General features: G+C 42.5%; 1 protein-coding gene across 1 annotated transcript in view; it reads left to right on the top strand.

The window, feature by feature from the left end:
• Positions 1-22,801, top strand: part of ARSB (arylsulfatase B) — an 89,433-nt gene that overhangs the window by 50,789 nt on the left and 15,843 nt on the right. The window contains exon 6 of the mRNA XM_069963031.1: positions 1,661-1,731. Coding sequence (XP_069819132.1) covers positions 1,661-1,731 — 71 coding nt within the window. The remainder of the gene's footprint in view (positions 1-1,660; positions 1,732-22,801) is intronic.

Genomic DNA, 22,801 nt, shown 5'->3' with positions numbered 1-22,801 from the left:
TTCTGCAAAATATTTTATATGACTGTTACACTTTAATTCAGTATGGCTTTCCTTTCTCTTATACAACCTCTGCTGTATAATAAAATACTAGGCAGCTTGTTCCTAGGTCACTGTATCGCACCACTCAAAGAACCTGTTGCATCAACAAATCATGACCTGTTGGGGAGATTTGAGAATTTGAAGTTATTAAGAGAACTATAAGCACTAAACTGCTGTTTCTGTGATGAGAGGGAAGCTTTGATTTACCTTTTGGGGCAGTGTGGATCATCTGGAGGAGGCAGATGGGCTCACATATTGCAGATACTGTCCTGGTTCTGGTTCACTCTCCTCAGGTTCTGCACATAACAATAAGCAAAGCCCCATTCCCACTTTCTGTGTTCCATCCTGTTTTGATACTAGAGATGGAGTTCCCCTTACAGCCTGGGGATAGCAGATGCAGAGAAGTGAGACACTTGGCTGCCAAGAAATTAGAGCTTTTTTCTTAGGGTAAATAAAACAACTGATTCACAAAGTGATTCCCAACATATTTGTATCACTTGGGGAGATATGGTTTTGAAATGACAGTATCCATTTAACCACTTAAAGGTATATTCAAGAGACAAAAAATCATTTTCAATACATTGCTTTAAAGCGAATGTACCATCAGTACATTCGCTTTAAGATTTTTACATGGATAGAATGGCGCCGCTGCGTGGAGGCTGGTGCCGCTGTCCTTTTTTTGAACCGCACCAACCAGCTGTCTGAGCCCTGCAGTGCCCGATTTCCCTGCTCTGTTCTAGCACTGCAGAGCCATAGTGCTGTTCATGTACTGTGTATTCTTACATACAGTATTACAATATTCTTATATACAGTACACCGGGGGAAGCTGCCCGGCATGATTGCTGTAACCACCAGCCTCTGCAGAGGCTCTGCTGCCTGCACAGTGAGCGGTGATGATAAAAAAAATAAAGTAACTACATTAAAGGGAACCAATTAGCACATTTGTGCTGATTAGGCTCCCAGAACAGCTGCACGCACCTGGCAGCCGGCTCAGAGATCCGGGCTTCAGTTGCTTCATGTGCGGTAAAATGCATTTTATACCACACACATGGCAGGGGAAGAGCTTTGAACTAGTCATCTAGGCTGTGACTAGTCACGGCTCTCTGTTCTTTCAGTGCGCACTCTGCAGGGTTATAGACAGGCAAGGAGGCTTTATTCCCTGGGTAGTGGTGGCGCCACTGCTGTACTGCAGCCTCAGGTTCTATTGAAGTGAATAGAAGCTGAGGCTGCAGTAAACGGGTGCTGCCGCTACATAGGGAACAGAGTGAACGGCTTCTGTCTCTATTGTCACCATAGTGCGGGTGCTGAACAGCTGATCAGCAGGTTACACAGGGGTTGGATATGAATTGTTTTACTGTTTGAGTAGACAAAATTGAATCTTCAGAAATCCTATCTACTATCTGTATATAATTCTATCTGTATTCTGTTCTATCTGTGTATGTCTTCTGTGGGCAGCTACGTGTCATTTTCTTCAGCTGTGTTAGAAAAAAAAAGTGGCTAATGGTTTACTGTCAGGCCAGTGATTTCCTAAAGTTCTAACAAAGGAAGTATGAAAATAGAAGACGCAATTAGCAGATGTGAGAAGGAGAATAATGTTTGGCTTCTCTTTATTCTGTTTTAGTGAAGGAAGCCCTTCCCCCAGATTGGAGCTGCTACATAACATAGACCCCCTCTTTGAGGATAACTTCCCCTGTAAGTAACTTCTTTCATTTCTTTCAGATCTTTCTGAACTTCATTAAAGGAGTAGAAAAGTTTTGACCTTATTAAAGCATGTATAGTACGAGGAATGGATGACCTAGCCGGGGTTCACTCTTAGCAGCTCACTTAGTATTCTAGAATTGCTCTCCTCTTTTCATTGAAAACACATGCACACTCAGACACATCAAGTGTGCATATGTATGGAGGTTATCAGGAGGAATGACTGGTGGTCATAGAGGCTCATCCATCTGATAGCTGGTAAAGGTATATGGCCTCTTTTTAACATTCTGGTGCTGTTAACTTCATTTAAATATGTTGTTTTATTAAATACATGGTCATACCTTTAGTATAAAAGATATAAAGAGGATGCCTACATTGGGTTTACATAAATAAGTGGACATATTGTTTAACAGTGGTGCATATTGTTTAATCTGTGCATTATCTAGCAAAGTCATCTTCATTACAGAGGAGCAAAGTAAAGACGAGTTTGCTGAGTCCATAGTAACCAATGGAGGGAGGAGAGGCCAAGGGGGATGAGTAAGCAGGAAGGGCAGACAAGCAGCTGTACAGTTAGGAGACTATCTGGGCACATAAAACGCTGGATTTTCAGGTCAGAAAGGTCACTGCTAGTGTGGGAGCTTGGTGAGATAAGATTGCAGGATGTTGTTTTGTACAGCCCTGCTTTTCTCCTCTCCAGCGCCCTCCCTCGCCCCCTCCCCTCTCCATAGAGCATAATGGACACAAAAATTCTGTTTCTTCTGAAGTTAGGGCGGAGGGAGGAAAACAGCTTTTTGCTGTTAATAGACGGAAACTCATTGGCTTAATAAAGCCTATTACAGAGCTTCTTAAAATCACTTGTACTATATATATATTTATTGATTTCTGAAAAATGACAAGTAAATGACAGTTTTGCTTTAAATTCTGAAGTATGAATGAGGGCCTTATTACATTCTCTATAGTATCACGTAGCTCAGCTCCCATTTACAGAGTTTTACATGGCCCATGCACCAGATTAGAAGGGCCACACAAATAACCATTTAATTCCATATCCTCTATTACATTGGTAAGTGAATTAATGGCTGATGACTTTGACATGTTGGAACAAGCCAATGACCTTGTTTCATAGCTATTAGGACCCTATTACACAGGTTTGTTCACACCTTTGTGTGAGAGGGTGTTACAGCTTTCTGCATTTCAGAAAAGCTTATTTGAGTCTTTGCCCTATAGAACGAAAGCATTTTTCTGTGTTCTGGAAGCACAGACAGATATATGAAAGGTACCAAATGACTCAGTGTCAGGAATGTGAACTGTAGTTGACCGATTCTCGCCACCACACACAAGCTTAGATGCTGCACACTGGATATATTCTTTTATAAAACTTGTCTGTGTCTTCTTTCTGCTCTAAAATAACTTAATTTCATCAGTGAACAGTGTCACCTGGGCAGGGCTACATGACAGTTTGGCCCTCTCCCCAGCCAGTAGATTGGGTCCAACTACACTGAAGCCCCGCCCAGCTTACAGTGTCCACTGATGAAATAAAGCGAGAGTAAGGGTCCTATTCCACGGGCTGAGGAGGGCCCGATCAACGATGTAAATGAGCGGCGATCTGCTAGATCGCTGCTCGTTTACTGGGCCTATTCCACGGCCCGATGATCGTCCTTGCAGCATCATACATTACCTGTCCAGGCTTCTTCTCCGCGCTGTCTTCATCCCTGGGTCCCGCGCGCTCTATATTCCCAGACTCAGCCAATCACAGGCCGCGGCGGTCCCGGCCTGTGATTGGCTGAGCGCTCCGTCAGCTGACTGGCCATTCTGAAGATGGAGCGCGCGGGACTCGGGGATGAAGACAGCGCGGAGAAGAAGCCTGGACATGTAATGTATGCTGCTGCTTGTCAAATCGTCGGTCGCCCGCCGCACACCGCTATTCAACCGTAGCGATGCGCGGTGGGGGAACGATGATTTTAGGTCTGGCCCTAAATGGACGATCAGCCGATGACACAATCATCGGCTGATCGTTCTCTCTATTTCACCGAGCGATAATCGGCTGAATTGGGCCAAATGGGGCCGATCCGGCCGATTATCGTTACTGTGGAATAGGGCCCTAAGAGGGGGTGACAGTATCACTTTAATGTTTTTAGTGTTTACTATGGGAGTCTTTTTGGCTACATATGGAGCTGTACACCCATACCATGACATATTTTGGAGCATATGTGAACAGGAACCTGTGCTGTATGAAATCGCCTTTATTATAGAAAAAAATCCAAGAACTAGACGTGGTCCATCTTGAGGTTTGACTACCCTCCATTCCTAATACGTTGATGGATTCTTCTTGTATACTACATTTCTGGAGGTCACCCACAGTGTCATTTACATCTGTGTCACTGTGTATCATTACACACGTCTAAAATATCCAGCGCATGATGGAAAATGCTGTCATGAAATCCCTATTTTTACCAACTGTTAAATAAACTTGTGATCTGGATATGAGAATCCTCGGCTTCCTGTGGGATAGTCCTGTAAGCATAACGTCATCTCTCATTGTTCCTAATTAAGAGGGATAAACACTCTCATCCCGATCTGTGAGAAGGTTGTGGGCTATACGTCTCCATGGTGATGGGTACGGCCTGGTGGTATATGCTGGCACCATATGTGGATTCGCTCCAGTGTGTTTCCTATATGTTAATATCTTGATCTCCTAATTGCCGGCTGGATTTGTCCATACCGGAGTTAATTCCTTGGTTTGGATTATAGCCGCCAATGTTGTCATGGCCGCAATTCCCCGTCCAGGGATTTCCTTGCTCCCAGTGTTTACAATTAACCTGCCTCCCGCTGAGTCTTGTATGTTAAAAGATGTTGACATGGAGCCATACATACAATCAAAGCTCTATGTCGGGGTCATCCCCAAGGGGTTACTTTTTAGGAAAAATGAATGTTATTGAAAACCTAAACCAAAAAGAGAGGGGAAAAAACCTCCCAGGTCTCGGATGGAGCTGTTAATGGGGAAAATGTCAGTGTCACAAAAACTGTAGATTTTTTCTGGCTGCTTGTCTTCTATCTAAACTAAGTAATTTATGCAGAGAAATACAACTTTATAGCAAGCGATTCCTCTCAATGTCAGGCATATTTAAAGTAAGGCAGTTGCTATTGAGTGCAGCGTTTTATATAAAGGGGTTGTCCACAATGGTAAAAAAATTAAATAAATATATATACATATATATATAATTATTATTATTATTATTATTATTATTATTATTATTATTATTATTATATTACATTACATTTTAAAGAGCTATTCCGCTCATGGTGAGACTAACAATTCCTTCCATACTTATTATTTATTCAGTCTCCTTCCCCCAGTTCTGAGCTGCTGCTTTCTGCTGAAGACACAAAAAACAGTGTGTGAGCTTTTCTCTTCGTCTCCACCACCTGCCCTCCTCCTTCCAAGATGATGTAAATAAGCCCCTGGACAGCTGTATCTGCATTTTTGTAGCTTCTTTGTATTTCTGACATGGTTAATCTGAGGTCAGGTTGCTGCTTAACTCACTGTGATTAAACCAAAATCGCAAATAGGGATTTGTTTACATTAGCCATCTCAGAAGGGAAGGGGGAGACGGGGGGGGGGAAGCTAACACACAGTTTTTGTGTCTTCAGCAGAAAGCAACAGTTCAGAACTGGGGGAAGGAGACTGAATAAATAATAACAAGTTTGGAAGGAATTGTTAGTCTCACCGTGAGCGGAATTAAAACTATATATATAAAAATATATTTTTTTTTATTTTGTTCATTGTGGATGACCCCTTTTATATAAAATGCTGCACTCAATAGCAACTGCCTTAAAAGATGCCTGACATTAAGAGGAATCTCTTTCTAGTTGTATTTCTATACATAATTTACTCATTTTAATTAGAAAACAAGCAGCCAGGAAACATCTGGCATTTTCCCCATTAAAAGCTCCATCCGATACTTGGGAGGTTTTTTCCTCCCTTTTTGGTTAGGTTTTCAATTTTTTTTTTTAGGTTTTCCTCCCTTCTGAGACGGCTGATGTAAACAAATCCCTATCTGCAACTTTGAATTAATTACAGTGAGTTAATCAGCAACTTGACTTTAGATTATCCCTCCCAGAAAAACAAAGACGCTACAAGGTTGCAGATACAGCCGGTCAGGGACTTGTGTACATCAGCCGTCTTGGAAGGGAGAGGGAGATGGAGAGAAGAGCTAACACACAGAATTTTGTCTCTTCTGCTAAAAGCAGCAGCTCAGAACTGGAGGAAGGAGACTGAATAGATAAGTATGGAAGGAATTGTTAGTTTCACCATGAGCAGCGACATATGAAAATTTATGTTTCAGCGGAATACCCCTTTAATGTAACACTGTGGGGACCTCCAGTGATCATTTGTATTCTGTATGGGGTATTCTCATCTCAAACAACGTAGCTAAGAGTAAAGGTGCCCATACACATTAACATTGTTCTGAGATGAAAATAATTAATTGGCAGGTTAAACATAACTTTTTTGGTGATTTTTATTTATTTTAATTTCAGATTTTATTATCAATAATAAATAAATCCGAAACCTTGCAATTTTAATTTTGGCCACTAGGCCTAATAATTAGCTGAAACCTCTGTTAAAGATAGTTCGCAGCCGTCTCCTCCTCATTACAGGCAGTATTAATATGAAAAGTGACAGCCATATACAGATAACACAAGATCCACCATTCACAATGAGCAATGGTCACAGCTTCCTTTCTCCTCCCCACACAATGATCACAGAGCAGCCTCAGAATGATCTCCTCTAGAAGTCAATGGGGGTGATTTATCAAACATGGTGTAAAGTGAAACTGGCTCGGTTGCCCCTAGCAACCAATCAGATTCCACTTTTCATTTCCCAATGAGTCCACTCCAGACTATTGTTTTCTATGGGCTACGTGACTGCTGTAAAGCATCTCTCTAAATGCTGCTAACAGACCAGAGCAAAAGCGTACAAGATCCCTGCAGCGCCACCACATGTTGACTATGTGGTGTCTTATAGCTGTGCCCCTATAATCCATTGTCTGCGCTTTTTTTTTCACCTTGAAATATTTCTTTGGTCTTTGATTATTTTTATGTGCCACTTCCTATTTAACTTAAAAAAACTGAAGTAGAACTTCAAAAGTGATATCTGCAGATTTACAGCTGACTTTGCTAAGCGCAGTAACAAAGAGGCCCACACACAGACAGGACTGCTATTATCTTACATCTCCGCTAACTGTTAAGGAAGAAAAGGGATTAAAACATTTCTTGACATAATGTGTTCCGGCTGGACAACATGATCTTTCGTCCATTCACAAAAATTTGTAAAACGTCCAAGGTAGCACTAGTGAGTTTTTATTTTATTTTAATCACATAAAGTGGGCCCCAATAAGGACCAATGAAAAATGTCGACTAAGACTGTCCATGGCAGGAGAATAATCCCATAGAAAAACAACTCTTACTTTGAACGCTTCTTGCCCTGGACATAGGTGGCAGCACTGTTTCAGAATGGAAAGAATACACCACTTCCTGCAAAACATTCAGCAGCTGATAAGTACTGGAAGGCTTCAGTTTTAAATAATTTCTGGCACCAGTTGATAAAAAAAAAGTGTCTCCATATCTCCTCAATAACATCAATTACAGCAGTTTTGTAAACTTCTTGAAGGGAACTCAGATATTTTTTTTTTTTATAGCGCACGAAAGTTGTACAGATTTGTAAATTATTTCTATTAAAGGTTTCCAAGTTGTCCAGTACTTTTCAGCTGCTGTATGTCCTGAAGGAAGTGGTGTATTCTTTTCATTCTTTCTGCTGCCACCTCTGTCCATGTCAGTTACTGTCCAAGTGTCAAAAAGGTATATAGATTTGTAAATTACTTCTATTTGAAGAGAAAAAAAGCACTCTAGCCTTTTAGTACTTATCAGCTGCTATATGTCCTGCAGGAAGTGGTGTATTCTTTCCAGTCTGACACAGTGCTCTCTGCTGCCACCTCTGTCCATAACAGGAACTGTCCAGAGCAGCAGCAAATCCCCATAGAAAGCCTCTCCTGGTTTGGATAGTTCCTGTCATGGACAGAGGTGGCAGCAGAGAGCACTATGCCAGACTTGAAAGAAGACACCACTTCCTGCAGGACATACAGCAGCCAATAAATACTGGAAGACTGGAGATTTTAAAAATGAAGTAATTTACTAATTTGTATAACTTTTGACACCACAGTTTTTTCCCTCCAGAGTACCCCATTAATTTCTTGTAGGTGTATGGGGGGAGGACTGTAACTTAAAACCCACTGTAACTATAATAAAACAAGAAAACATTTGGACAATAGACTTGCATTTCAATCACTTAGCCTTATCCCAACCGTGAAGTATGTTAGTGAAAAACTTGTACTGAAATGGCAAGAAGTGTCATAACATCCCACAGGAGGAGCGTGCTGAACAACCACCACCAGCAACCTGGACTAAATAGGAGAGGATTCATTTTATTGGTGCTGGAACGTGAAGGAATACACACTTGTTAGTCACAGAAAGAATGAGGAGTCTGCAGCTAGAAGGTTACTCTATGCCCAGCAGTGCCATGGAAACTTACAGCAAGTCAATTCTAGAAGTACAATACTTAATTTTCAGTGAAAAATAAAGCACAAATGAAACTTGTATGTTACCTTTACCTTCAAGATGACAAATGCATGTAGAAGTAAGGCTGACGTCCCAAGATCAGGGGTTTGCAGTGTAAATACCATATTATCCGGCGTACAAGACGACTGGGCAAGGCGAGGACCCCTGACTTTCAAAAAGATTCAGGGGGTTCGCCTTACATGCTGGAAAATGTTAACGCTTGCCTGACCGCAGCCCTGCTGCGGTCAGGCAGGGGTTAACTGCAGCTAAATAAAAAAACTCACCTGGGGCCTGTTCCCGGCCTCTGCGCGCCTCCTGTCCCGTTCCCGGCCTTTGCGCGCCTCCTGTCCCGTTCCTGGCCTCTGCGCGCCTCCTGTCCCGTTCCCGGCGCAGGCAGTGTCACGTACACTGACTGTGCTGGGGATCCCCGAAGCTCTCCCGAGCAGCCGAGCGTCTCATCGGAGAGGCTCAGAGATGCCCGGCCGCTGGGACAGCTTCAGAAGAATGACAGAGGCTTCAGGTATTTCCGGGGATGGAGCCATTTTTGAATTCCCCCACCGTATGGGGCGACCATACCCGGCGTTTAAGACAACCCTAGACTTCTAAGAAGTTAAAAAGTCATCCTATACGCCGGAAAATACAGTATATTGTAGGGTGAAGGAGCATGCCTAGGAATGCTCGTTCCCGAAAATTGTAAAAGGGCCAGTGATCAGCCAGTGAATGCTCATTTGTCGGCTGATTGGATCTTATCGTGTAAGAGGTAGAACAGGCACTAAAAACTAAAGCTGTGTCTTTATATATCTGTCTGCCTCGGTCTCTCTCCAGCTACTCCCCTTCCCCCCCTTCTTAGACCTCTAGGGCAACTTAAACCTGATCCCACAGTGAGCCGACGTGTCTCAATGTAACGGAGCCAGCTGGCATCCTGCCATACACCATCAACAGCATCCTGATTCCACTGCTCTTCAACTTGAGCTCGGTCGTGTTCACACCTTCACCGCACTCCCTGCTCATTCCAGGTTTGCCGACATCTTTGTTCCTGGTTGCTTCTGGCCACCGCTGCTTGTCTACAATTCAAAGTGCCAGTGTGCCTCCTTCCAATTTAACGCACCTGTAAAAAGTTCATCCGCCTGTTCCTCCTTGCCCAAGTGTTGTTGGTTCTTGAGTGAAGATGTGTTTCTGTGCCGTTTATTTTATCAGGCCTGTTTTTCAGATCATGCTTTCCTGTGTGACCCATTCTGTACCATACGCCTCTCGAATCTGGACTGTCTACATTTTAATCCCTCTGCCCTGCCCCTGATTGACTATGTTGCTGACTCCCCTTTGGTACCATGCTGATTTTCTCATTGATGGCCCAGCATGCTGACCACACTCATCTTTCCTCTTCTCTGGTGCCTGACTGGTTCTTAGGACCAGCTGCCATCCACAGCAGGACCACCCTTGTGGAGCAACCTGAGGTCCTCTAGCCGCCCCTAGAAGTCCATAGTCCGCATCCTGGAGCAAGATCAAGGGCGAAGACCTAGAGGACACTTGGGCTCTGCTCCCTGTTGTGGCCCAAAGCTAACCAAATTGGAAGCAAATTAGGCACTACATCTTCTGCTTGCTACACTCAAGATGGGATTTTAGAAGTTTTTCATAGTGAATGAGGAATTTAGAAGGAGGAAGGAAATGGAAAAGAGTCCGATAGGTGACTAAAATATAAATTCTATTATAATATATCATCAGGTTTCTTGTATTAATTTTTGGTGGACTACGTATGACTACGTATGGACTACGTAGGCTACGTATGAGAACGGCCAGTCTCTGGCCGGATTATCTCGGCCGGTACTTAAGTACCAGCTGGGTGATCTTTCCGGCCGCGGAGCTCTGATGCGGGCGCATTAGCGTGCGCCCGCATCAGAGCTTCCCATAGCCCACTGAATTCCGGCCACAGAAAACTTGACATGTCAGTTTTTTCCAGCGGTGTATGGGATCCCGGCCGGATCGCATACGATGTGTGTACGCTCCGGCCGGGATCCCATTGCAAATAAGGCATTGTTCCACACCGCAAAACTACGGCCGTAGTTCTGCGGCGAGAACTACGGCCGTAGTTTTACGTTGTGTGAACATAGCCTTATGCTGCATTTACACGGAACGATTATCGTTCGATTTTGAACAATAATCACTCGAATTCGAACAATAATCGTACGTGTAAATGCAGCGAACGATCAAACGACGAGCGAGAAATCGTTCATTTTGATCTTACAACATGTTCTTAAATCGTCGTTCGCAAAAAATTCGCAGATCGTTCCGTGTAAACAGTCGTTCACCTATGTGCGAGATAGGCTTAAGCGATCGCAAAACGATTTTTCTCTACGATATATCGTTCCGTCTAAACGCTGATCGTTATAAAAAAAAAACGTTACTTCGAAATCGTTAATCGTACGATCGGGCGAATTATCGCTCCGTGTAAACGCAGCATAATAGTATAGTATAAGATTCGTTTTGCCAATAACAAAAAATTCACAGCTCAGCTTAAGTTTTTTGGGTTATATTTGCCGGACGCTACCTCCTCAATGCTCACTCTACCCCTGATGCAATGGATGAGCTGTGTGGTCCATACCCATTATTATAATAAGACTAAAACTTAAATTACAACAACACAGTTCTTAACAGTGCGATTAGCGCTGGCAGCAAAATACACTTTAATGTTTTCCCGGTTTTTAATCTCGATAATGTTATGAACATATGCCCAGAAAGTCATTTGGCTTCGGAGAAACTAATCAAGTCTACAGTTCACCTGCTTGAAAAAAAAACCTCACAAAAAAAAAACCTCTTTCCCTCTTATCCTCTCCTGACTGTATGAGAACACTCTATTGGCAGACAATGGGATTTTTGACTTAGAAAACCCACTGTTAAATTCAATGCAACCCATATGGGAAGCATTAGGAAGGAAATGGCCTTTTTTTCTCTCTCTCTCTCCCTCCACTCCTCTGCATTTCTGGAACTTGGAACACTGCCACAAGACTGGAACCTCCAGGAACCAAACCCCCACAATGATGAATCTTCGATGTATTTTCCTTAGAGGTCGTTGGGCTTGTTTTATGATACAACAACTTCTTATGTGGAGGTGTAAACCTTATGACTTCAAAGGGATTCAGGGAGCAACTTGTTTATTTTGGCAAAGAATTGTGAATAATTGTGTTTAACCGGCTCGGGGATTGGAATCGGCAAAAACGGAAAAGAGGGTCCTGTAACTGAGCACTGGAAGTGCGGGTTCACATGGGACATTCGTCACTTGTTCCTTTATAGTCATTTAATACTTTTCAGCAAAAACAAGGAAATTAGTATGTAACCTGATGCTTAGACGTTAACCAAGGTCATCAAGGGGTTAAAGGGATGGCAACATTAGCAAATGGTATCGCTATTACATGTCCAGTAGAACACACCCTCCCCATTTCAAACTCCATTATACTTGGTGAAAACAAGGAGTGGTCAATATTTATGGCTGTGTGGTCAGACGAGTGTTTAGATCAGGCAGCCAGCGTAATGGAGGGAGAAGCCCAGTAGGGATAAATTCAGCCGAATTCTTTTATTAAAAGCAGATCTTGCAGTAAGGAAATGTTGACGTCATCCCCCGTATGTGCCAAACCCTGCAATGTGGTAGAGATCAATGAGGAATACCTTTTTCCGTTCCGTTGCGACTACTGTTACTTTACTTTCTTTCTTTTTTTTTTCTTTCTTTTTTTCCTCTGAAATTCTACAGTTCTCCATTAGTTTTATGTGAATTGTTAATAATGATAAGACACATTGTAATGCTATGTAAAATAATAACATGGCCTTGGCAGTGGAGCCTCCTGCAGTCATCTCACAGAAGTTTGTCAAAGGGTTTGTTACAAAGACCCACTTATAACTCCTATGAGATGAGCCTTTTAAAGGGGAACTCCAGCAATCCCATAAAAAAAATAAAATGCACAAAAAGCCTATAGGTGCACCCGATCCCCCACCGATTGTTTGACACTAGATATGGGAAAGCGGGATTCGTTTCGCTTTGTACAAAGCTAAATGATTGGCATTTGAGCGGGCAGACTGCAGGATTAAAACACTAAGCTAAACGAATTCTGTTTCGCCATCTCTAGTGTCAAACAATCGTTGACATTACATCGGGAAATTACATCTTCCAGCATGCATTGCATCTGAGAACCAGCTGCCACGTACCCGCCCCTGTCTTGTATTATCTTCCCACTACAGGCTTGATTAGCTTCTGCTTTGCACAGTAAACACAGTATCTATCTATCTATTCATCTACATACAGTAGATAGATTAGAAAAAGAGAGAGCTAAAACAACAATGTTTCCTTTCCTCTATACTTCTCAGAAGAGCTGTTCTTAGGGTTTCAGATGAGATGTTACAGCTTGCTTGAAAACGACAGAGATCATGTGATCTCTGTCTCAGAAGGGAGAGGGAGGACAGAGGAGCCGAGACAGAGTGGACCAGTAAGTCAGGATTTTTAGCAGCTTCAGGATGTTAGTCTGTATGTGCTGCAGACAAACTGCCCAATTGATCTAATAGAAACCTATTAGAAACAAGCTTAGATTATTGGTGAGGATTGAACAGATTTCAATCTTTCTTAACTGGAGTTCCCCTTTAAAGCCTCTGCACATATTAGGAAAGAGTCACCTGTACCCAGTTCTTTTGATGGGGGTGGGTAACTAATTTGTATGGGAGCCTTCCAACTCTAAACTGAACAGTCATGTTTAAGAAGAGAACTGTTGATCGTACATGGTGTTTTGGCCCAGTCTTTCTCAAACTGTGAGACGGGCCTCGCCAAGAGACGCCCCCTAGTTGTTGGTTAGGCTCAGCTGGAGAGAGGTAGTACTCACCAAAGAGACTATAAGCTGCACAATCCTTTTATTGGCTGCAACAATCTCTGGTTTAGGAACCTTATGGATTCATTTTGTATTTATTTAATGTTATACAGTGTTATGGAGACTAATGAAGGGTAGACTGAGCAGTAGTAGTTATATTTGCATTGACTTCCACCACAGATGGTGAGGCCCCAGCATCCTCTTGGTCAGTCTGGTGAGGGCCAGACATCATTTTGTCTATTGGGTGAGGCTCCAGTAGAAAAAGTTTGAGAAGAGCTGGTTTAGCCGACAGTTATTGCGCATATGTGCCCAGCTTCTTCACACCCACAGTGGAGAAACTGTCCTGTTCATTTATTGTATGGTTGACCATTGATGGCTGACTAGTGGAGGGAAACTGCATAGCCTAATAAAGCTTCCCCTATCCATTGCTCATACCATACTGTGTATAAATTACAATTTTTGGTGGCAATAATTTGTTGATTCTGAAAAAAAATGGCCTTTTAAATTTTAAATTAAAGTGTGTATTACAAAGGGGAAAAAATCCTTTTAGAATTTAATTTGTGGCCTTTAATCCGGACCACATATATTTGCAATGAGGTCAGCTGTCTAAATCTGACCTGGTAAGTATCACATGAAATTATCTGCGTTGTTCTTGCCCATACAATACTTGGATGCTTCCTATATGTAGACAATATTTGCTTTGTATGTACATTATATAGGTTATGAGAAGAGGCATCTGGTAGAGAAATATGCAGAGATGTAATGTGGCAGAGATGTACGATTGTGCAAATACCACAAGGGATGCATAGAAGACCTTTAATGTGGTTAGGCCGAAAAAACTTAACATTTACATCAAAGTTAGAAAGGGCAAGTACTCTGCTACATTAATCTGCTATCCGAGGGCAATTCATTACTGTGATCTCAGGTGTGTGTTTGAACTTGGTTATTCTGAAAGTCACATTTTATGCGAGACCGAGAAATTATTTCCTCTCATTAAAGAACTATTGTCATCATCATATTAATAACCATCATATCAATAGTCATTTTCTCCTAGGGCAGCTACTATTTATTACTGGCATTCAGTTTTTTTTGTCTTTGGTTCGGTTACAGTCCTTAAAGTGTACCTGTCGTCATAACTTTCAAAATCTAAATCAATAGTAGATGTGATATAAAGCAAGTTTGCAATATACATTCATTATTTTTTTGTTATCATGCTTTAAAACAAAGCTGAACTTACCAGAAATCCAGGTCCAGTCTCCTGAAGGCAGATTTCCTGACAAGCTGGTTGTAAAAAACCAGACTAAACACAAAAATTCCGGCCAGTACAGAGAGTCACGGCTCAATAAGTCCATCAATCACATGACTGCCTTCTCTTTGTGAGCGCTCAGATGGCCTGGGATACACAGGACTTCCTGTTTTCTGGGGAAAAAAAAGTCAGAAAACAGGAAGTGCTGTGTTTTCCATGATAACTAAAAAATAATAATAATAAATGTAAATTGCAAGCTTGTTTTATATCACATCTACTTTTGGTTTAGATTTTGAAAGTTATAATGACAGTGACCCTTTAAAGTGGATGCGATATGGCTTTCAAAATACTATAGACAATGTGGGAGATTTACTGAAATCCTATACAAGTCCTATACACAAGTCAGTGGATGTGTTAGTGTAAGATGTGCCAAATTTATTATAAAAATGAATATTTTTTGTTTTTTTAAATGTTGATAAATTTCTTAGACCAACATTGGTCACGCCTAGAAATGAGCAAACTTACAGTAAGCTTTGGTGTATCCAAACTCAGTGGCTGGAGAACATGTATATAGCCCTAGGGAGTCCTGAAAAATATAGATGCAGCCATAGCCCATATGCATTTTTTCCAGGACTTCCTAGGGCTGAATCCATCTTCTCCAGCCATTGGTAGTCAAATGCTAAGTGTTCAGAATTGAGCATTCAGGGTTACTGCATGTTTGCTCATCTCTAATCAAATCCCTTCCCGCTAAGCCTCACCTATCTTTCATCTTTTTTAAAATTAGCGAAAAGAACAAAAACTCACAAAAATGGTATCCATCCCCAGTCACTGATTGGTTGAGTGGGCAATGACTCAGCTGGAGTTATGGCATTGCAGCTAGCAGAGCTGCAGGACCCCAGCTGCGGCAAACAGGACCCGGTGGCGGCGCTACGAGACACTGGGTGACAGGAGTGGTAACTTACTTGTAATTTTCACACCCACCCCAGCCTGCCTGCAGATTTCATAGTTGGTGGGACTTCTCCTTTAAAAGGGTTATCCAGTGCTACAGAAACATGGCCACTTTCCTGCCTCTCTTGTCTCCAGATTGGGTGAGGTTTCAAACTCAGTTCCATTGAAGTAAATGGAGCTTAATTGCAAACCACACCTGAACTGGAGACAACAATGGGGAAAAAGTGGTCATGTTTTTGTAGCACTGGATAACCCCTTTAACCCTTTCCCGCACGAGGACGTAACTGTACGTTCTCGTGCGGGCGTTCACAGCGGGCCCGCGCGGCGACCCCGCTCTGAACCGCGGCTGTCCCGGGTGCCGCTTGTAGCCCGGGACCGCCGGTATTAGCGGGCATGGTCCGACCGCCGTGCCCGCTAATACAGTAATCAGATGCAGCTGTCAAACATGACAGCTGCATCCGATTACAGGATACAGCCGCTCCCTGGTGTCTAGTGGCAGAGATCGCTCCTCCCAGAGGAGCGATCTCCCTGTCTGATGCCGGCTGGGGACTCGTCCAAGATGGCGCCGTCCCCGACTCGGCACTCGTTTGTATTCGGCTGCAGCAGCCAAAAGCAAACGAGTGCCGATCTCATTGATCTTTGCTGTATATCTATACAGCAAAAATCTCAATGAGAGATCAAAGTGTATATACTAGAAGTCCCCGAGGGGGGCTTCTAGTATATGTGTTAAAAAAAAAAAAGTATTTTTATAAGTAAAAATCCTCCTCCCCTAATAAAAGTCTGAATCACCCCCCTTTTCCCAGGTTATAAATAAAAGTAAACAAATAAATAAATAAACATTGTTTGCTATCGCCGCGTGCGTAATCGCCCGAACTATTAATTAATCCCATTCCTGATCTCGTATGGTAAACGGCGTCAGCGCAAAAAAATCCCAAAGTGCAAAATTGCGCATTTTTGGTTGCATCAAATCCAGAAAAAATTTAATAAAAAGCGATCAAAAAGTCGTATATGCGCAATCAAGGTATCGATAGAAAGTAAACATCATGGCGCAAAAAATGAAACCTCACACAGCCCCATAGACCAAAGGATAAAAGCGCTATAAGTATGGGAATGGAGCGGTTTTAAGGAACGTATATTTGTTAACAATGGTTTGAATTTTTTACAGGCCATCAGATAAAAGAAAAGTTATACATGTTTTATATCGTTTTAATCCTAATGACTTGAGGAACATGCATAACAAGTCAGTTTTACCCCAGGGCGAATGGCGTAAAAACACATTCCCCCAAATAAAGGAAATGCTTTTTTTTTTTTCAATTTCACCACACTTTGAATTTTTTTTCTGGTTTCGTAGTATACTTTATGCAAAAATTCAGCCTGTCATTGCAAAGTACAATTAGTGACGCAAAAAATAAGGGCTCATGTGGGTCTGTAGGTGTAAAAATGCAAGTGCTATGGCCTTTTTTGCGAAAACGCAAAAACGAAAATTAGCCTGGTCCCGAAGGGGTTAAGCAAGTTATTTTCCTCTTGATAGAGACTGCAGTGAAGAAGACTAGCTGGCTGTGTCTCCCCCCCCCCCCCCCCCCCTCACAAAATCTCACTGTCATGAGCCGGCGCTTCGTTTTTAAAAGGTTCTCTGCGATGAGACAGCCCCTCTAGGACTAAACACAAGGACACAAGACCACCAAGGCCAGTGCAATAGTCAGTCATATAATAAAATCGTCTGAGCGTTCGTCACTCAGTGTTCACACTATAGTTTAATTTTTTAACCAACTAATTTAAAACTTAGTTCTCAAACCTCCAGCCTGTAATCTACAAGAATACGATAGAGTCTATATTTACTTCGGCCAGATGAGTTCTCTTTGTAGAAGTAAAGAATCAGCCCTATTACAAGACTGGTAAGAAGGATTTAATGACCTGCAGCTGCCAACGGGCCGGACCCTTTGAAATGAAAAATAGTATTTTATCCACAGGGAACCATCAAAGCCTCTAGGTAATTGTAGTCCACAATTTTCTATACATATTTAATTTAGAAGACACTTTGAAGATGCTGTTTTCATAAGTTGTCTCTCTTTACCATGAAAAGAAAAAATATTTCGGGGTATAATGCCGTTGAGGATTGAGAGCAGGTATGTGCAACATCTAACGGCAATAGTCAAGTCGTGTTCACAGGGGTCCAGGAAGCGGAGATACGTGAAGCTATTTACTGGGATCTGTTTGATCTGTGAGGAACTGTCCCACCTGGGTACTGGAGGATGCTCCAGTGGACATACACATGTTCTTTATACCGTAGAGGAAGGGTGAATTTCAGACTTTAGGGGGGAGATTTATCAAACTGGTGTAAAGTAGAACTGGCTCAGTTGCCCCTAGCAACCAATCAGATTCCACTTTTCTTTCCTCACAGATTCTTTGAAAAATGAAAGGTGGAATCTGATTGGTTGCTAGGGGCAACTAAGACAATTCTACTTTACACCAGTTTGATAAATCTCCCCCTAGGTGTCTTGGGCCCGCCAGAAAAAAAAAAGATTCAGACACTGCATTGCTATAGCAATTGGGTACTATTACATGGAACGATAATCGGCCCAATCGGCCTTATCCGGCCGATTATCGTTCCGTGTAATAAACACATTGATCAGCCGATGATCGTTGTCATCGGCTGATCGTTGATATAGGTTTGGATCTATAATTGTCGGCCACTGACCGCGCACCGCTACGTGTAATAGCGTGCTGGCCGGCGGCTGCCGATTAGCAAAGTAAATACATTACCTATCCATGTTCCAGGGCTCCTCCTGCGCTGTGCTTCTCCCCAGGTCACGCGCTGCAGCTTCAGAGCATCTTGTCTTAGCTGACAGGCCGCTCAGCCAATCACAGACCAGGACCGCCGCGGCCAGTGATTGACTGAGCGGCCTGTCAGTTAAGACAGGACGCTCTGAAGCTGCAGTGCACGAGACCCGGGGAGAAGCGGACCACAAGAGGAGCCCCGGACCATGATAGGTAATATACCCCCTTGTTAAATGATTATCGGGCCGTTAATAGACCCAGTAAACGAGCCCCGATCTAGCAGATCGGCGCTCGTTTACAGTTAATATCGGGCCCCCATCGGCCCATGTAATACTACCCATAACCCTTTTTGTCTCACATGGGCTGCTTCCTTATTCCCCAATTTATCAGCCCTTATCCTCAGGGAAAACTGCATTTAGGCAGGAGTTTTCCTTATAACGGAAACATAGCATTGTATTGGCTTGTAATTTGGCAGCCCCTCCCATTACAAACAGCGCTATGGCGTTTCTGAGAAAGAAACAGGCTATGGCACTGGGTGGGGCGTTTCTTCTGTTTCCATCACTACGACCTAAAGCCCTTATTACACGGAATGTTTATCGCTTGAAAATGTGCTAAAACGATCGAAAATTAGCGATTATCTGGCCGTGTAATAACACCCAACGATCAAATGACGAACGAAAAATAGTTCATTTTTGTCTTTCAACATGTTGAAAAATTATCGTTGGTAGTTCGCAGATCGTTTGCATATTTGTTCATGTAATAAGTCGTTCGTCGATAAAACATGATTTGTGGGTTGTCCTGAGGAGCGATTAACGACCATATATCGTCTTAAAAACGGTCGTTCATAACAGTAATCAGTGAATGTAATAACCTCAGAATCGTTTGTTACAAAATTGCTAGTTATTGCTAGCGATTGATCAGTATAGTGAATATTTGAACGATAATCGCTACGTGTAATACGGCCTTAGGCTAGGTTCACACTACGTATATTTCAGTCAGTATTGTGGTCCTCCTATTGCAACCAAAACCAGGAGTGGATTAAAAACACAGAAAGGCTCTGTTCACACAATGTTGACATGTTTGCTATTGCCGCGTGCGTAATTGCCCGAACTATTAATTAATCACTTTCTTAATCTTGCACGGTAAACGGCCTAAGCGCAAAAAAATCCCAAAGTGCAAAATTGCACATTTTTGGTCGCATCAAATTCAGAAAAAATTTAATAAAAAGCGTTCAAAAGTCGCATATGCGCAATCAAGGTACCGATAGAAAGAACACATCATGGCGCAAAAAATTACACCTCACACAGCCCCATAGATAAAAGCGCTATAAGCCTGGGAATGGATCGATTTTAAAGAGCATATATTTGTTAACAATGGTTTGAATTTTTTACAGTAATCGTAATGACTTGAGGAACATGCATAACAAGTCAGTTTTACCCCAGGGCGAATGGCGTAAAAACAAAAAACCCCTAAATAAAAAAAATGCAGGTTTTTTTGTTCAATTTCACCACACTTTGAATTTTTTGCTGGTTTCGCAGTGTACTTTATGCAAAAATTCAGCCTGTCATTGCAAAGTACAATTATTGACCCAAAAAAAAAGGGCTCATGTGGGTCTCTAGGTGGAAAAATGCAATGCTTTTAAACACAAGGAGGAAAAAACGAAAACGCAAAAACGAAAATTGGCTCTGTCCTTAAGGGGTTAAAAATTGTCAGTTGTGGTTCGCACATCACACATGCCCCATCACACAGAACAGTCAGCAAATCACAGACGAAAACAGTGATTGCTTATACGGCCCTGCCTGCTAAATACTGAGCAGTGTGTAATGGTGGCTTAGGGAACAAGCAACCACTTAGGGAATCGACAAACATATCAGGCAGTAGTAGGGATACATAATACAACCCTGAAGGTTGCTTGATGTGCTTGATAAGGAGTAGAGATGAGCAAACCTCAAGTTCTGGTTCATCCAAACTTTCTGCATTTGATTACCAGTGGCTGAAAATGTTGGATGCAGCTCTAAAGATGATTGATATAACAACAGGCTGTATTCATATTTTCCAGGACACCCCAGGGCTGCATCCAACTTCTTCAGCCACCAGTAATCAAATGCCTAAAGTTCAGACGAACCAGAAGGTACTCAACGTTCCTTCTTCTCTAATGAGGGAGCTTGTTGAGATTTCACGCTATTAATGGCTCAGGTGGTCTAAATCCTTGGAGTAGGTGTAGTCAGGACAAATTGATTTAACCCCTTATGTAGAGGACTGTGTATAAACAGTTGATGTATCATTAGCAATTATAATAAAGCAGTGACATTCATATGCTAGTTTCATAATAGTTTATTATACCTTCACGTACGAGCTGTATATTTGGAGCCAAGGACTGGATTGAAACCTGTCTGGCGACTTTAGGAAACTTTTTGTAAAGCCTTATTGTGAGTAAGCCAACAATTTTATATTCCGGCACTGTCTATAGTGAAGACCCATTTATAAGGAACCACTTTTCTATATACTGTGTATAAATGATCTATATCAGTCAGGTATTGTCTCCCCCGCGCTGCCCCCCAACTACATCTCTGCTCTATGTTGTCACTCCATATATTAAAATAATAGTTTCTTGTTTAAATCTGACAACTTTATTAGGTTAGACAAATAATTGAAGAACAGGGGAGCCGGGCAGCTCTCACCTGATCCCGCTGCGAGGCGTGTTTGTGCAGGATACTTAACATTCCCTCTTCACAGCAGAATACAGCTGACATGATGAGAAATTGTTCATGGGAAATTGCTGATTTCTAACAATGGGCCCTTTATTCTGGTCGGTGAAAGATTATCGAAAATGTTATGTATTAATATACATGTGTTTAAATAGTAAGATGTCACCCTCTGCTTCCAACCTTTCGAAGGTCATTCACTGTGCGGTGGTCTGTACTTGCCATACAAATTTACTTGTACAAATTAGTACGGACATTGACAGATTTATGTTACAATGCTAATATTTGTGGATGGGATGGGGCATGCTCTCCTGGTAGAGAAGGCAGGGTTTTTTTTTGCAGCCCACCATTTTAACAACCTCTAAAACAGGGATGGGCAACCTTTGCCCCCCCCAGCTCTCGCAAAACTACATTTCCCATAATGCCTGGATAGCCAAAGACATCCAGGGATTAGTTTTGTAAAGAGGTGTTTTCCATATACTGTGTTTCTCTCGAAATAAGATCTACCCCAAAATGAGATCCATCTTAATTTTTCAAGCTTTTTGGAATGGGCTTCAAATATAAGCCCTACTCCAAAAATAAGCCCTAGTGACAGTCAGCTGACCAAATCCCTGACACTGGGTGGCTGAACATCAGCCAATCAGTGCCAAACTTGTTATGCTCCGCCCTCACCTGCTCAACACAAGCTGCAGGAGGGGTAAGAAGATGTACAGTAGGGGACACTGAATATGGGGGGGGGGGGGGGTGGAGGGTACGTGGGCCAACTAAAGTATGGGGACTACAGTACCTGCACAGGAGGAGGGAGGTATTCAGTATCGGGGGGCCTTACTGCAGAGGGGGGATGTATATAGTGTGGGAGGAAAACTACAGAGAAAGAAGGGAGGTATAGAGTATGGAGGCCCAACTGCAGAGGAACTTACAGTATAGAAGCCTAACAACAGTGTGACATACAGTATGGCTGCTAACTACCGTATAGAGTGGGGAGACAGTGTAGGGGCAAAAATAAGACCTACCCAGAAAATAATCCCTAGCTCTGAGACCCTGTCTTATTTTCAGAGAAATCCTGTATAAGATGAAGATAAGTTATCTTGTAAAAGGTTCAGCAAACTTACAGTAAGTTTGTCCAAACCCAAACCTGATCTCTCTGCCATTAGGGTCCTATTCCACGGGCTGACCAGGGCCCTATTAAGGATGTAAACGAGCGCCGATCTGCTAGATCAGCGCTTATTTACAGGGCCTATTCCACATCCCGACAATCGTTTAGCGACGGCTGCAGGGACATCGTTACCGATGTCCTTGCAACCCTTGTTTCATACTTAACCTGTCCAGACTGATTGGCTGAGCGATCTGTCAGTTCAAACAGGCTGCTCTGAAGCTGCTGCGGCGCGGGAGTGGGAGAAGGACAAGACCTGCAGCCTGGACAGGTTAAGTGTGATGTTTGTGAAATCGTCCGCCGCGCCTGCTATTCCACGCGATGTGCGGGTGGCGACCGATGATTTTAGCTTTGAACCTAAATGAACGATCAGCCGATGACACGATCATCTGCTGATCGTTCTCTTTATTCCACGGAGCGATAATCGGCCGAATCGGGCCGATTATCGCTCCGTGGAATAGGCCCCTAAGTCTGCAGCCTGGAAAAGTCCAGGATGAAAGTCATAGGTCTCCTAGGACTGTATCCACCTTTTTCAGGCAGTGTTTATCCATGGCCAAGCAATCAGGTTCGTCTGAGCTTTACTGTAAGTTTACTCTTCTCTAATCTATCACATACTACTTTTCCTTCAATGAACTTTTCTATTTGTTTCCAAAAAAACCTACGCTATGGCTTCAGTAAACTACAAGAAGAACATCTGTTCTTCTGGCTACGGATTAACAGTCTTCCAAAAATACAAAAAAATTTAGATTTTTCATGATCGACTCATGATTGTTCC

Source organism: Dendropsophus ebraccatus, chromosome 3 (genome assembly GCF_027789765.1).
Source record: "Dendropsophus ebraccatus isolate aDenEbr1 chromosome 3, aDenEbr1.pat, whole genome shotgun sequence".
NCBI lineage: Eukaryota > Metazoa > Chordata > Amphibia > Anura > Hylidae > Dendropsophus > Dendropsophus ebraccatus.
Note: the sequence above shows the minus strand (reverse complement) of the source record. Positions and strands in the feature narration are given on the sequence as shown.